At 42.5% G+C, this 17691-nt stretch overlaps 1 protein-coding gene across 4 annotated transcripts in view; it reads left to right on the forward strand.

The window, feature by feature from the left end:
- SGCE (sarcoglycan epsilon) overlaps positions 1 to 17691 on the forward strand; it is a 77219-nt gene that overhangs the window by 30592 nt on the left and 28936 nt on the right. For all 4 annotated transcript variants that reach the window (XM_066585603.1, XM_066585600.1, XM_066585599.1 and 1 more), the window contains one exon: positions 14612 to 14684. In XM_066585603.1, coding sequence (XP_066441700.1) covers positions 14612 to 14684 — 73 coding nt within the window. The remainder of the gene's footprint in view (positions 1 to 14611; positions 14685 to 17691) is intronic.

Below are 17691 nucleotides of genomic sequence, written 5' to 3' on the forward strand. Positions count from 1 at the left end.
GCTTTTTGGTCTCCAAGAAAAAAATGCAATAAACAGCATTTAAAAAGTAAAATAATAAATTTCAGAATGGTAGCAATAGAAACTGCAGGACATCCAGCAAAAAAGAAGCCCTTATGCAACTATATAGACGGAAAAATAAAAAAGTTCTGCCTGTCAGCAGATGGCGGCAGAAAATATATTTTTTTCCCCCAAAGATATTTAATTTATTTTTAAGTAGTACAGCAATAAAAGCTATAAAAGCTTGGTATCGTAGTAATCGTACCAACCCATAGAATACCCTTCACAGTTTAGACAAAAGTATAAATAAAATCAATAAACTTTAATAGATATATTTAAAATCAAATGACACAAATAGGGCACTACACAAAAAACCCCTATATCTCAAGAGGTGTATAAGTCTCACTCGGAGGGAGACTATCACCACTTTGTGATTGTAATTTTATATACCATGGGTCCCTAGTGTGGGTACAATCCTGGTAGAGTGGTGAAGCAACAAAACGCAGGAACTAATAAATGGAAAATTTCTTTCTTGATTAGCTTTCCCCGTCCCTATATCTTTCTTCTGAACGCATTCGTATAGTATTTTATTGGGGTTGATTAAATATCATCATCAACCCAATATTTTCATTAATGCGTGTTTTGGAAAGATATAATGTGGGAATATACTTGTCTCTCCTTTATTTTGGGATTGTGGAGTTACATAGGTGACAGTATTATGAGCACAGATGGTATGTGATGTTGAACAATCTCCAGTTGTCTCAACACTATCACCTTGTATGTTCTCGTAAATGTTCTCGTACTATAAGAGAGAAAGGTACAAAAACGCCCTCTTTTCGAGAGGTTACTCTTAAGGCGACCACTATGTATTTTCTGATCGACAATTCAAATTCAGATGTCAGCTAGTAGTACTATGCATAATCTCAATCTCAATCTCAATCTCAACGCGTTTCCCCGTTCATAGAACGGATCATCAGGAGATCTCGTTGGTTAGTACCATCTATGTATCATCATAACTGTTCCAGCGTTTTGGAGAACAGTAATATATATAATGTATCTCCCTCCTATAACCTTTCTATTTATAGGAGCAGAAAGACTCACTAGCAAGTGTCGTCAATGTGCTGTTTTAGCTGTTTAGACCAATGAGCACTTAATATATGAATAATGTATTCGCTTATCAGGGTATCCTCAGTGAGTCAAAAGAGCATTTTCTCCAGTGCACTATAATAGAAGTTTGTACGTTTTGCACGTAATATTCTTTCAACTTTCTTTGTTTTAGCTCACAGATTGCTATGATACCCAGTAAGATAATTTTTCATATATTATGCGATAATAAGCATATTGCTCTTTTAAAGTTTTTGCACTTAGCTAGCAGGGGTAATAGAACCCTGCGATAGATGCAATTGTTGTACCATGGAGGGAGTATGACCTATATCTCATTGGCATCTCCTTAATAGATCAACCGCATCAATTTAACTGTGAGACTGCAAAGTGTATGCAGAAATCACAGTGTGCTAGAAAGCAAACAGTGTCAGAAACTGACATGGTTAGGCTAGCGTTCTAAGTAAAGGTGCAATTTTTCTTGCTAGAGATTATTTGGTCTTTTTCTGCTGTGTTAAAGGAGTATCCATATGTTTAGGATCAGAGAGGTAGCGCCTCTGGCCTTGGTGGTAGGTCAGGGCTATCTGTGTGATGTTTCAGTGTTGAGCTTTATAAAGCTAACTTGTCCCCTCCCCTAGGGGAGGTGTCCCAGGTCTCGGCCAATGGTCATAGAGGTAGGCGGGAATCTTTTTTAAACTATTGTATTTATACGTACTATGCTTCTCTAGTCCCCCTTTATAATTGTCTTTATTGTTTGTTTAGTCTTCGGGGAAGAAGAGTATAGATATCGATCGTTTTGTTCTTATTCGGATTGCAAGCAATACAATCATTGTGCTCTAAATTGTGTACATGTCGTGCCCTAGCAATAGGCTGTGCCGTATTTCCAGCCTTTCTATAGGTTGAATTGAGGGGGCGCTGTCTCTGATGCGCTATGATGGCGCCGCAGCGTCATAGCTCCTCCCCGTGTTCTTCTGTGAGGTATACGGGCCTGGCTCCACTTGATGGTGCGGTGCATCATATGACGCGTCTAGCAAGCGTCGCTTAGTAAAGACGCGCCGGGACCTTTTAGTCATGTGACCCGGTGACGTGAATGACGTACTGACGTCACCGCGTCACCTAGGCGTCATCGCGTTTTCATCCATGATGTTCTGCATTACGGCAGCGTTGAATAAAGATACAAGGTGGAACGCATGATGACGTGACTTAGCTCTGATTGGTCAGAGGTGCTCGAGATGAACTCAAGGGGAGATACAAGATAGTAACAAGCCACTGATCACTTGATATCACTACAACGGGGGGAGTACGGCATGGCACTAACCATACAAGAGGATCTTAATATGCACAGTGATGTATTAAAAATACACTAAGATTGGAGTATTGTCATTCTTTTCATCTTGTTTCTCATCGTATATCTGATTAGGTATTTAACTGGATAGTATAGATCTATATATGATATTTATATATAGATTGTTATGCAGCATAGTGATATATGATGTGCATATATACCATGCATATCAGCAGGTAAAGTATTGATCTTGATGGAAGTAAATCCAGGTAAGTCATAAAAAATGGCTGCAGCATATAGAGTATAACAAGATGGCAATTGTATGTGGTATTGCATCAATCCATTTATTGCATTCTTCTTAATAGTTTGTAATTCCCGTGCTCCAGTATGGCTGGATGTCCTTCAGCTAGGGCTGATATTTGTCACTCTAGTATTCTCTGTTTGTTCTCAAATAAAGCAATTAAATGTAAGTTGTTCGTTTAACCCGTTAAGTTTTGTTGTTTCCATCCTATAGATCCACTTAGTTTCTTTTTGGAGGAGTAACGTTTCAAGATCTCCCCCTCTTGTGTCTTTCTTTATCAGTTCAATCCCTTGATATCACTAGTAGCCGACCTCCCACTGCAACAGCGGGGGGCATCGGAGATCTAAGTAGATCGCGGCAGGGAAAGGGTTCATAGAGGGAGCGCGCTCTCTCTGTGACTTCAGCCGGCTCTCGCGATGTTATCGCGAGAGCCCGGCTGGTTGCTATGGCAACAGGACGCCAGATACAGGCGTCCTGTATTGCCATTGCCTACGATCGTTGTAATAAGCAATAAGGCATGGCAGGAGAGAAATCCTGCCATGCCTTATCATAGCGATCATTAGTGCTGCAGTGTAAGTCCCTCAGTGGGACACAGATGGTGTATAAAGAAGAGCAAAATAAAGTAGAGAAAATAAAAATGTAAAAAAAAATGTTAAAATAACCCTTTTTTTATGCTTTTCTCATATTAGCATAAATTTTTTTTAAAACCCCACATATTTGGTATCGACACATTCGTAATGATGCATACAATAAATTGAACATGCTTTTTATCCTGCATGGCAACAAGCGTTTTAAAAAACGCTTAAAAACTGAGGCAAAATGCTAATTTTTAGCATTTTGCCTCCCAAAAAATGCAATAAAATTGATTTTAAAAAACGTATGTAACTCAAAATGGCACCAATAAAAACTACAGGTCGTCTCGCAAAAAAATAAGCCATCATAGAGCTCTGTCCATCGAAAAATAAAAAAGTTATAGGAATTTGAATGCATGATTTTAGAAAAAACGAATAATTTATAAAAAGGGTTTTTATTGTGAAAAAGTGAAAAAACCTAAAAAAAAAAAAGAATTTTGGTATTGTTGTAACCGTTCCAACCCACAGAAAAAATGTAGTGTATCATTTATGCTGCATAATTAACACTTTAAAAAAAAATCTATGGCAGAATTGATGCGTTTTCTCTCCCTGCGATCATAAAAAAAATAATAAAAGTTTTACAATGTAGTCTATGTGCCCAAAAATGGAACCAATAAAAACTACAGTTCACCACGCATAAAACAAGCCCTTATACGGCCGCGTCGACAGAAAAATAAAAAAGATATGGCTTTTGAAAAATGAAGATGAAAAAATACCGAAAACCGTTTGGTCCTCAATGCTAAAATAGGCCATGTTCTTGGGGCTCAGTCATACGGGCGTTTTTTTGCGCACTTTTTTTGTGCGCAAAACTGATGCGCATAAAAAATCGTGTGACCGAAGCCAGCGTCACAGCTGAAAAAAACGCTGCTAGCAGAGTTTATCAGCCCAAAGGGCTCGGTCAAACGAGCGCTGCCCGCATCCTCTGTGGCACAGCTGTGGCAGAGGAGAACGATGTTCGTCCATTGAAAGCAATGGGCTTCCGGCAAGCGCTGTATTAATTTTCGTGGGAAGGGCTTCAAATATAAGCCCTTCCCTGAAAAGCATCCAAAAAAGTGTAAAAAATAAAGAAAAATATATACTCACCTTTTTGCAGCTGCCGGAGATCAGTCGCATCCAACCGGCTCTTCTCCTGAACTGCTCTCTGTAGTATTCAGCAGGAAGGGATTTAAAATCCCTGCTGCTGAATGGGCTGCCTCTGATTGGTCACAACCCTCAGCCAATCAGAGGCAGCACTCACTCACCCATTCATGAATTCATGAATGGGTGAGTGCGTGCTGCCTCTAATTGGCTGAGCACTGTGACCAATCAGAGGCAGCTCTTAGCTATTGAATTACAGTTTTACTTTATACACTCTTTTTGCATGCTTTTCAGGGAAGGGCTTATATTTGAAGCCCTTCCCCGAAAATTAATACAGAGCTTGCGGGCAGCCCATTGCTTTCAATGGAGCCGGCTGTATTGCCGGCTCCATTGAATTCAATGGGAGAACATCGTTGTCCTCTGTCACAGCTGTGGCAGAGGAGAACGATCTTTAGTATATGTTCTCAATGGGGTCAGCTCTGCTGCCACCGGCCCCATTGAGCGCATATACAAGGACAACGATTTGCGCAGAACGCAATTACATATAATTTTCGGCACATCCGCATAAAAAACGGACATGTGACCGACCCCATTGCAAATCATTGGGTATATATAGAAGCAGATCGCAAGTGCATCTGCAAATTGGTCAAAAAAACGCCCGTATGACTGAGCCCTTAAGGGGTTAAAGTGATACATGCCAAATTTGAAAATTTGTCCTGGTGATTACGACTAGAGATGAGCGAGTATACTCGCTAAAGGCAATTGCTCAAGCGAGCATTGCCTTTAGTGAGTATCTCCCCGCTCGAGACGGAAGGTTCGGGTGCCGGCAGCGGGCAGGGAGCTGCGGGGGAGAGCGGGGAGGAACGGAGGGGAGATCTCTCTCTCCCTCTCTCCCCCCCCCCCCTCCTGCTGACTGCCGCTACTCACCGCTCCCCCGCCGGCACCCGAACCTTCTGTTTCGAGCGGGGAGATAGTCGCTAAAGGCAATGCTCGCTCGAGCAATTGCCTTTAGCAAGTATACTCGCTCATCTCTAATTATGACACAAACAGGCTTGGTCTTGAAGGGGTTAATGATAACACTGATCAGTAGTAAAAATCTTTCTGAGGGCGCTTTCACACGACAGTTTTTATGTTCAGTTTTTTGTGAGCCCAAACCAGGAGTGGAGAGAAAGTATAATGGAAAGATTTGCACGTCCTCTCTATTTTGGACCCGCTCCTGGTTTTGGCTCACAAAAAACTGAACATAAAAACTGTCGTGTGAAAGCGCCCTGGCTTGAAAATAGGTATTTCTTAAAGTTTTCAATGTCACTTTTGTTTCTTCCATGATGAAATAATTGAGTTAGCTCTTGGCCCTGAGATATAGTCCATTTAAGTTAAATATATACCTTTATTCAGATCCACAAGGTTAGATGAAATCATTAAATAAACAAAAGTATATATTGTAAAATAAATAGTTGAATATGAATAACTAAATAAAAATCTAAAAATCACTTCTGAAAGCAGTTGGGTACAACGACCATCAGTGGGAGACCTGTGGAGACCGGAAGGTCATTGCAATACTGCAGGAGATGCAGCTGGGATACACCAAGTACTGCCGCTTCCTGTGTCAGTGGGACAGTGGGGATAGGTCTTCTCACTACAAGATAAAAGTCTGTCCCCCAAGGGGAAATCTCTGCCCCGAAGAGAAAAATGTCCAGCATGATCCTCTGGTAGAAGGAAACAGAATTCTTTTGCCCCCTCTACACATAAAACCTGGAATCATGAAGAACTTTGTAAAGGGGATGAACCAGGGTGGAGAAGCTTTTCAGTACCTCAGAAGACAATTTCCACAGCTCAGTGATGTTAAAGGTAAAGAAGGCATCTTCATTGGCCCGCAGATTCGGCATCTTCATTGGCCCGCAGATTCGGCATCTTCATTGGCCCGCAGATTCGGCATCTTCTTAAAGATAAAAACTTTGAGCAAGTTTTTCAGGGTCATGAGAAAGCAGCATGGGAGGCATTTAAAGATGTTGTGCATGGCTTCCTGGGAAATCGAAGAGTTGACAACTGCAATGAGATTGTGAATAAACTTCTAGAAAAGTACCATCGATTAGGTGGCAACATGTCACTCAAAATCCATTTCCTACATTCTCACCTGGACTTCTTCCCTGACAACTGTGGTGCCGCGAGTGACGAACATGGAGAGCGATTCCATCAGGTTATATTGAAAATGGAACGAAGGTATCAGGGGAAATGGAAGCTTCTCTGCTGGCGGACTACTGGTGGAGAGTGACAAGAGACGCCCAGAAGAGGAGTACAAGTGGCCAGCAAAGAGAATCTGTTCACACGATTAAGCCTTTTATTTGAAGTCAGTGTATCTATAAAACCAGAGTTAGACCCACTAAACAAAATATAACGTCACATTCATTTTCCTTGACCCAAAATTAGGGCAGTTTAGTTATTTTGAGAGAAGAAAGACCTTCAAAGCGTATTTTTAGTATTTTGATTTGAGATTAGTATATCTTAAAAACCAGAGCTAATAAACAAAATCTAATATTATATTCGTGTTTCTCCACCCAAAATTAGGGTAATTTAACTATTTTGAGAAAGGAAAACATTTCAAAGTGCATTTTTGTTGTCCAGTGTAATATTGGGGGTCTCATGTTCAGGAGCCTTGTGTATTTGGCGAAGAGGAGAGCATATACAAACAAGGGCATACATAGAAGTCATGGGGTCCAATGGCAAAACTTAGAATTGGGCCCCTTCCATAAAAATTATATTAGAGGCAGCATATTTATAATGCAACAGACTTCGGTACAGCATCTCCGCTCTAGTATAGCTCTATATAATGCAGTCAGTATATAATAGTTAGATGCCAGCACTTTACAGTGATGGTGACTACAATGTAGTTATCTTCAGTGACAATGCGTGGCATCTTCTCATCAGGTTTTGTTCCTTATCTGGGCCTACATAACAATGAAGATTTCCTTCAGCCATGACTCGTCTCACTCTTACCATCCTGCCAATACTCCCCATGAACCTCTCAGTAAGCTCCCCTATAGTACCAGTCTCCCCTCTGTGGCCCCTCCATAGCGCTAGTGTCCACTCTGTGGTAACCATAGTACTAGCATTCCCTCTATAGCCTCTGCAGTACTTGTGTCCTCTCTGTAGCCCCCATGGTACTTGTGTCCCCTCTCTGGCTCCCCCACAGTAGTAGTGTCTCTTCTATGGCCCCCATAGTACTAGAGTCTCCTCCATGGCCCATCATGGTACTAGTTTCCCCTCTGTGGCCCACCATGGTATGATTGTCCCCTCTGTGACCCCTCATAAAAGTAGTGTCCCTTCTGTGGCCCCTCATAGAAGTAGTGTCCCCTCTGTGGCCCCTCATAGAAGTAGTGTCCTCTCTGTGGCTCCTCATAGAAGTACTGTTCCCTCTGTGACCCCCTCATAGAAGTAGTGTCCCCTCTGTGGCTCCTCATAGAAGTAGTGTCCGCTCTGTGGCTCCTCATAGAAGTAGTGTTCCCTCTGTGGCCCCTCATAGAAGTAGTGTCCCCTCTGTGGCCCCTCATAGAAGTAGTGTCCCCTCTGTGGCCCCTCATAGAAGTAGTGTCCCCTCTGTGGCCTCACAAAGCACTGGTGTCTCTATTCTATGGCCTCACAAAGCACTGCTCTGTTCTCTTTGTAGCCTCACAAGATAATGGAGCTCCTTCTGTGTTTTTCCCTTCCTCTGTTAATGCAGGCTGCTTCTCCTATTCCTTCCTGCTCTCAGTGTAGAACTGCTGAGAGAGCAGCCTGCACTGACTTAGAGAAAGTGTCAGTTGCGCTGCTGGCCATTCAGAGATAGGGGGCAGGGCCATTTGCCTCCAGGCAATCCTATCCCACAGGCCCCATAGCAGCTGCATGGTCTGATTACATTGGCAGCATTCGACTCTCACTTGAACAGACCCGACATATCACATGAACAGTCCATTATTTTCAATAAGAACCATCATGCATAGTATCCACGCCTTCCTATTCAAGTACGCTATTGTTATTTCAGTATAGGACACCAGTCCTGAGATATAGCGCTGGAGCTGAGTTTTTGACTTGGAATTACAATGTACAGTAATGCACCAAGTTGGCTTTTCTCTCAGTTAGGAGCCTCTGAAAGCTCGCAGATATCATTTTTCTAGTTATCTAATAAATTTATCATCTCCAGAATGCTTTTGCCTTTTTTATACTAGAGCACACGTGTCAAAGACAAGGCCCGCGGCCAGAATCCCTCCCACCGCCTCATTTTATGTGGCCAGCGCAGCGATTTTCGGTCGACCATGTCACGGCCACAGCGCGACCGAAAATTGCGTGAACGTCCATGCGGCCATTCACACCGCCCGGCAAGTATACGCCAAGCCCAGGATACTGCCGGCCGGTGGAGACAGTTTAGCTCTGCTAAACTGCCTCGCCCCACTCTGCACCCTCGCCGACTCTCGGCAAGGGGAGGGGGTGAGACGGGGTGGGAGCTAGTGTGCTAATTCCCCCCCCCCCCCCCTCCGCTCCTTGTCGTCTGCCAGCAAGGGAAGGGATTGGGACAGGGTGGGAGCTAGTGTGCTAAGCTCCTGACCCCTCTCCACTCCTTGTCATCTGTCAGCAATGGAGGGGGCGGGACGGGCACACTTAGCACACTAGCTCCTGCCCTGTCCCGCCCCCTCCCATTGCAAACAGCAAGCAAGGGGCTAAGTGGAGGAGGGAAGGGTGTGGGAGTGTAGCAGACACGCTGCTAAACTGCCTCCCACCTTCCTGCTCTGGCAGCTCCCATAGGAGTCTATGGAAGCCGCCGCCTTATTCCGTCCGGAAAGATAGTTCCTCAACTATCTTTTCTAGCTGGCGTAAAAATGGGCGGCCGGAATGTGTACCATATGCACTATCTGTGTCGTGGGCCGTTTTTACGCCGTGGGAATACGCCCATCTGCACTGATGCTTGGGAAAACAATGTATCAGATTGGCAGCGTAAATCAGTCGGGCATGAAAGCGTGCCCGATATACGCTTGTGTGAAAGAGCCCTAAGGCCTCATGCACATGGGGCAACTTGAGCAGCGGATCCCTGCTACTGAGGCTGATTTGTGGGTCACTGTTACCACTGGGGCCACAATTACTACTGGTACTACTGTGTCAGTCACTGTTACTACTGGGGCCACTATGAGGGTCCCTGTTACTACTGGGGCCACTGGGGGGTCACTGTTACTACTAGGGTCACAATGGGGGTCACTATTACCAGTGGGGCCACTAAGTGGGTCACTATTACTACTGGAGTAACTATGAGGGGTCACTAGCACTACTGAAATCACAATGGGGGACCCTATCACTACTGGGGCCACTATGGCGTCACTCTTATTGCAGCCACTCTGATTACTGGAGTCACTTAGTACTGGGGCCACTATTATGACTGGAGTCACTATGGGGTTCACTGTTACTACTGGGGCCACTATGGGGGTCCCTATCACTACTGGGGTCACTATGGGGGTCCCTATCACTACTGAGGCTACTATGGAAACCCTATTACTACTAGGGTCGCCACTATGGGGGTCACTATTACTATACAGTCTTACAATTACAATCGGCCCTTTGTAGGCACCCATAAGGCTGATGTGGCCCTCGGTGAAAATAAATTTTTGATGCCCCTGCTTTAGAGGATTTAACATCACATAGATTTAAATTAGAACTTGCTATTAAAGTGGAAAATTCCTTTAAATTTCACTTTGCATTTCCCTACTGCTGCTCTGAAATGAGGTTGATATTTTGAAGGCTCTCTATAGCCCAACATGGTGTTATGTCTATAAGTGCTAAGAAGTAACCAGGAATTATACCCCATAATAACATGTTATTCTTCTTCTTCTGCTCCGTCAGTTCTGTTTTTGACATTGTCTAAGCGGTTTGTCCTAATCTATAAGTCGTTATGAGGAAAGTGGGCTTCATGTTGCTACATTGAATGACTCTGTCATGATGTGAATGTTGAGCGACTGACATTAAACGCTCAGACAGAATTGAATTAATGAGGGTAAATGTATAGACGGGGCTCGGACTCATAGGGCCGTATTTGCAGCTGCCCTAGAGAAGTCCCTGGTATGTACTTACATAGGAACTGTGTCTTCCATTGATAGTACAGGCTGCTGCAGTCATGGGGAGACCAAATGTGCAGAATTTATATTATATGTGGTTTTTTATTAAATAAAATATATTTTATGTTGCAGTCAAAATCATACCAAAAGTTGCCTAACCGCAAAAACTGCTGACATTTCTGCTGTAAATTACAGCGGTTTTCGATGCAGCTGCTGCAGCAGCATGGTTGACGGGGTTATCCTAGCATAACTTTTTTATTTAAATGGCTAGACGTGCTCTAAAATAACAAAACAATAGATACCTACCTCTCTTCTTCCCCTGGAAGCAGCAGAGCGGCTCTGTGAATCCTCCTCTGTCAGCGCTAGCCAAAAGTCAGATGACTTCTGCGGCCAATCAGAGGCTGTCATGTCAGTTCCCGTTCTTCTGGCATCAGTGGTCACATCCTTGGCGCCATGATGCCAGGAGTTCAGGATGGGATGTTGCAGCCTCTGATTGGCCACAATGATTGGTCCTGTGACTTTCGGCCAGCGTTGACCCCAGGAAGTTCAATGGAAACGCACCAAGAGGTAAGTATCTATTCTTTTGAAATTTTAGAGCAAGCCTGGCAATTTTAAAAAAAGTTATACTCTTCCAGAAAACCCCTTTAAAAGGGTTGTCCAAGTACTATTGATGACCTATCCTCAGGATCGGTTATCAAAAGTTGATGGTCTGGGGTCTAGCGCTCAGGATCCTGGCTGATTGGGCAGGTACAGAAGGGAAGCAGTTAGCTCTGACCCCTGTGTAGTGCCTTCCCACCCTAATAGGTGAATTGTGAGCCCCTATCGGGACTAGGTATAGAGCATGCCGCGATTTTGTATTCTCGCAATGTAGCAGCCTACAAAACATCGATCATGTGAAGGAACCCATAGAAAAGCCTGGGCTTCACATACATGCGATTTGTAGCACTGTTGCATCGCGAGAAAATCACGCAATTTTGTCGCGCGTGTGAAACCGGCCTTATGCCGATTCCGTCTTGCCTTGTCTATCGTGTTTGGTGACGTTTTTGCTCCGTATTGTACATGCTTTGTGTGGAAGAACAAAATATGCTAATTAAAATCTTGACCTACTTCAGCTGCCGGGAGCTGCTCGTTATGTTGCTTGTCTCTCCCTTGGATCCGCAGAATATTGTTGTAGATTATAATTAGCGATGTTTTTGCTTTCATCGTGCCATTGGCAACAAAAGCGCGGAGTCACAGACAAATCATTCTGCCCTTTAAATGCAGGAAACGGTACAGTAATTATACCACAATAAAAACTACCGCCAAATACTTAATATTAACCTCGCCGTGTCTCATTACCAACATTAGCCAGCACTTAAACAGGCATGATACGTTAACCCTTTACAGGGGCTAACCATTTTTACTATTTTTTTTTTAGATATTAGAAAGGTCCTCTGACTATAAATTGACCACACCAGTGGATCACATGTAGGACCGCCTCTCTCCCATTGGTAGCTCTTTCCTCCTCCTTGCGGAGGTCTCACTCTCAGGGCACCTTCACAGGAGCGTAAGCGCAATTGCATGCTCTTCAGCACTGTTATTTTGCAGAACAAGCAATGCTTTTTTGCGTGCGCATTGGCATATTTTACCGCACTTTTTCTGCCCGCAAGACATGTTCATTTGCGCGCGGCAAACAAGACGCACCGCTTGATATGGCTAATTAGCTCCAGATGTGTTCTTTTTCCAGCAGCGTGTCTTTGCATATGTCCTTGCATATGTCATGCGCATTGTGTGGGGTTTTTAAATGGAGTGGGTTGCAAGCTGATCCGGCTTCATACAAGGCAGCTGCTGGCTATCTGTGATAGCAGTAACCCACTGGCAACAGCCATGATCAGAGGTGACGCTGTTTGCAGCTGTTAACCATCTAAATGCTGCTGTCAATTCTAATAGCAACATTTAAATGCTACAATCAATGTTCAGGGGTCCCGAATGGCCCCATTGCGATGAGATTGCGGGGTTCTATATAGAGAATGCAGAACGCAGCCGTGCCGTTTCCTGCATGGGACACGGTGATCACTTGATCGCTGGCAAACCCCATCATGTCAGAGCTGCAGGGTCTTAGCAGATCCCTGACCAGCCCTACCAGTGACTACTAGGGGAATGTTTTCCCCGGTCATTGGATGCTCCAGTTACAGTGCAAAACTGTGAAATAAAAAAAACAACTAATGCAGTGTGAATGGCCCCAGAAGTCTTATATGATGTCATAGGCGAATATACAAGAATAATAAAAAAAAATACAGAATAAAAAAAATATGAAAAAAAGAAAACGACCCGCCGTCGCCATATGTGCCCTGTAATCCAAGACAATTCAAATTATAGATCAAGATGTCCAAAACAAAATGACGAACCCATTCCCATACTTTATTTTACTGTAAATAAAATAATTTTATAAAGAACTATAGTAAAAAAAAATTTTTCACGCCGGGGCGATATACGCTGCCCCTCTCTACAAGGGGAGGAGGCGGAGCAGGGTGGGAGCTTGTGTGCTAAGCTCTGCCCCATCCCGCCCCTCCCATTGCAAACCGTGGTGAGGGGTGGATTATTGTCTGCTGAAAGTCAATAATAAATAATGGAAAATTGCATAACTTTTCATCATTCAATGAGATACTTTAATTTGCTGAAACTGGAATACTCCTTTAAGATATTTGGAGATAAGTTCAGAAAACTCCCCAAAAAAGGCAAGACCTCCATTGACAGTCTTACAGATTCCTTCTAGTCTGGTCTATAGACCACACAGTGAAGAATCTGCGAAGTCAGAAATCACTGCTAAGTGGTGTGTGGTCAGGGTCTGGGGTCTGATGATGCTCAGGGTCTGGTACTTTAGATTTTGTACTATGCATAAAATATGCCACCATCTCACCATTCATGTTCTCCAGGATTGTACCATAAAGCCTACCAAAAACTGAGTGTCAGTGGAACTTATGCAAATGTGCCCTAAAATGGTTTTGTGGACCTTCCTGAATGTATCAGAGGTGAGGCTTAAAAAGTACTGTGAAAGGGGATTTAAAAGTTGGTAGATATGTGTACATATGTCCAAGTCTTCTGGTAAAGCTCATGTGCATGTCTCAAGGCTGTGTGTGTGTACATAATGTATAAGGTGTGGCGTATATGTCTGGAAATTCGCTGTTGTTGGCCAAAGATTCTCTCTTCAGAAATTTCTCAAAAGTCATCAAGCATGATCCAAGAGCAAATCTGATGGGAGGCTAAGTACCATTGTCTTGATGGAAGAACTAGTCACCTATCTGCCCAGACAGTGCCACGTGTTCTGCAATTTTTGATGAAAAACGGCATGACATCCTTGCCTCACTTTCCGTAATTACCCAATTTCGCTTTGTGCAACTTTTTTTACGTGCTTTGAACAGTGCAAAAGGAAACAAAAAGTCCCAGCTGCCTGTTGGTTGGATGAATCAACCATCCTGAAATAGGCGAAAAACTGAACAACTTCTTGAAATCACTGGATCTGATAGACTGTAGACTTGTCACGCGTGATGCCACCATTCCTTACACATTGGTATAATCACTGGAGCCGAACGCAACCTTCCTCAACCATGTCAGTTGGCATACCGACTCAGAAGGGTTCTGCAGACATTCACTTAGCCTGTACTAGTAATGTTCCATCCCCCGGAAGAAGATTCCTGTCTTTTGGGTACCCCCTTGTACTATCCTATTTTACACTGAATGGTGAGTTTATTGGAGACCTCCATTTAGTAGTGTGTTGAACCTTCTCTGGCCTTCAGAACCACAATAATTTGTCATGACGTAGATTCCACTAGGTGATGATATCATTCTTCAGGAATATTGGCCCATGTGGACAGGAAGCTTCTTGTAGTTGTGGCAAATTAGATAGAAGTGCTTAAATGTTCTTAACAGCTGACAGGAAGGTTTCATGGACTCTACATACATCTGGACTCACCGGGCCGGGTGATGCTATTGTACTGTTCAGTGATGCAATTTTTTCCCACTGGAGTCTTGTATTTGTGTTTCTTCTTGACCCATCCATGCTAAGGAACGATGACATTTATGTTCTGCCACGTTCAATCAGTTATCATATCGTTATTATATGTGACTGTTGACTCAACCCATATTTTTTTCTTTTCTTCCAAAGATAACTGCCTACAATAGACGAACATTTGAGACGGCGAGACATAATCTTGTCATCAATATCATGTCAGGGGAGGGTAAGTCATACTGATTAATTACAATGAGTGTTAATAATGTGTGCTGGCTTATTAGAGGGAGGGACATAGGCTTCAAAAGTCTATGTAATTTCCTAGGGAGAAGGAAGAGACTGTATATCTTAGATGACGGTGGTCCAGGCACACATCTTTAATATCTGTTGCAAAAGCTGGGGCATGCGGTGTCTGTGCCCCCATAGACCGATTTCAGACCAGTGAAAGGCTGGGTTCACACAGGGCGGATTTGCCTCGGAAATTCTGTCCGGAATTTTGCTGTGGCAGATCCTCCTGCGGCCGCTAATCCCGGGATTGGCCAGCCATGTGGATGAGATTTGTCAAAAATCTCGTCCACACGGGACAGCCAATCCATCGCGGCAGAGCCGTCAGAATCCGGCGCTGCAGCACAGATTCCCCAGCTGCAGCATGTCTTTTTTTTTTTCTGTTGCGGCCGCGCTGCTTTCTATAGGAGTGCCGGCCGCAACAGAAAAGCATGCGGCCAAGCCGCCCCAAAATCAACAGCTCAGTGCCGCGGGTTTTGAAGCAGCGCTTTCCTGGCGGAAATCTTCCGGCAAATTTCGCCCTGTGATAACCCAGCCTAATGCATCTATGTAATGCGAATAGTTAAATAAACATAACAGCCCTTCACTCCCCTCGTTCTACAATAGTGTTTTAACCCCCAACAGTAATATGAAATTTGTAAAAAAAAAAAACTTCTGAAAATGTAATTTTTTAAATCGTAGATTTTGAATTTATGTGTCACACAAACATATTTGGCGCACAACTTACTCATGTTAAGTGCATGTTTAACCCCTTAGTGATATAACTATTTTTAGCCAGTAATGTATAGAATAACTTTTATTAATTTTTTTTTTTTACTGGGGAGCAATGGAAAAAAAGCCATTTCAGCATTGTCTTTTGGGGATTTATTTGTATGACATTCACCATGTGGTATAAATCTGACTTTCAACATGTGCCAATCAGAGAGCACATATGCTGATTGATGGGGAAGGGGGCTGATAACATGAAAAGTCCATGTCTCCCCTCTTCTGGGACACGGGGAGAGACAAGCGAATCACAAATCTTCTGTGCTGTCTTGTCTCTTCTCCCATTCTCCCCTCTGCACACACTGAAAACTGACAGCTGTGAATTCAGTATTCCCCACCCCACTTCAAACTCTTGTAGCGCTGGTCCTGTAATTTATCACTGACATACCTTTGGTGTCATTTTAAAGTCAAGATTTTAACACCAAAAGAATGTTGGCAGCCCGAATAAAATCAGAGCTACAACTGTTGGAAGTAGAACAAGTTCTGTTTGTCCAAAATTATAATGTCCTTTCGCTGCAGAAGGAACAGCGCTGGTCCTAGACTGTAGGGGGGTTAAGTTTGCTTTGTTAGACCTACGGGGTCCTGGTGCATACCTTGTGATGTATAGTCAGTACAAGTAAAAATAAATCTACGCCACGTAAAATTTATGACACTCTCTGGTGCAAATTAGAATAAATCTGATGAGCCACGGGAGGCCAAGACCTGCCCAATATGCTCTGCACTCTTTTGAGTGGTGGTAACAGGTAAAAGATGCACATTTTTGCAACTTGTTAATGTCAGAAAACATAAATAGTTTTAGAAATGTACCCCAATGAGTAAAGTAGGAGCCCGCCCTTCTTTTCCTTCACACTGGCAGTTCAGGGCCTTTTCCTAGGTTTTATACCTAACCCAGTGCAGAGTACTGCCTGCTTGTGCTTATCTATTGCCTGCATACTGGTTGCTTGTACTTATGGCACTTCAGTAGCAAAAATGTCACTCTAGCATCTGCCATATGAGATAGATAGATAGATAGATAGATAGATAGATAGATAGATAGATAGATAGATAGATAGATAGATAGATAGATAGATAGATAGATAGATAGATAGATAGATAGATAGATTGGAGATACATATTAGATAGACAGATATGAGATAGATAGATATGAGATGAATACACATTTGATAAATAGATAGATATTTATAAGATGGTTAGATATGCGATAGATAGATATTTATTAATGTTTAGATATGAGATAGCTAGATATTTATTAATGTTTAGATATGAGATAGATAGATATTTATTAGATGGTTAGATATGAGATAGATAGATATGAGATAGATAGATATGAGATAGATAGATATGAGATAGATACATATTAGACAGATAGATAGATAGATAGATAGATAGATAGATAGATAGATAGATAGATAGATAGATAGATATTAGATAGATAGAGATAGATATGAGATAGATACATATCAGATAGATAGATAGATAGATAGATATGAGATAGATAGATAGATATGAGATAGATAGATAGATATGAGATAGATAGATAGATATGAGATAGATAGATAGATAGATAGATAGATAGATAGATAGATAGATAGATAGATAGATACATGTTAGATAGATAGATATCAGATAGATAGATAGATACATGTTAGATAGATAGATATGAGATAGATAGATAGATATGAGATGGATAGATTTGAGATAGATATGAGATAGATATAGATAGGACAACATTATGTTACATTATTGATCTATATGTGCTACAATTGCTATTTTTCTGAGTTGAGGCTTTCTAGAACACAAGTCATGGGAATTATGTCTGTGCCAAAACGTTTGTGTATATAATAAACAATTCCCACCGCATCAATTTGGAAGAATATAAAAATAGCCGGGGACAACACACCACTTCTTGTCTATCATAAAAAAAATCTTTAATAAGAAAAAGTTATGTAACATATTCACAATTTATAAAAGTTTGTACTTAACCCCTTCCTATATGGTACTATAAATGTATGCAGGAATGCATTAAAGGGGTTATACAGCTTTGCAAAATTTATAGCCTATTTTTAGGATTAGCCATCAATATCTAATTGGTGGGGGTCCAACTATCAGCATCGCTTCCAATCAGCTATCTACATGGCCCACAATGTATGAGCGCTGCAGTGTCTTCAGTATATCAGTATGGGACG

This window comes from Eleutherodactylus coqui, chromosome 12 (assembly GCF_035609145.1).
Source record: "Eleutherodactylus coqui strain aEleCoq1 chromosome 12, aEleCoq1.hap1, whole genome shotgun sequence".
Taxonomy (NCBI): domain Eukaryota; kingdom Metazoa; phylum Chordata; class Amphibia; order Anura; family Eleutherodactylidae; genus Eleutherodactylus; species Eleutherodactylus coqui.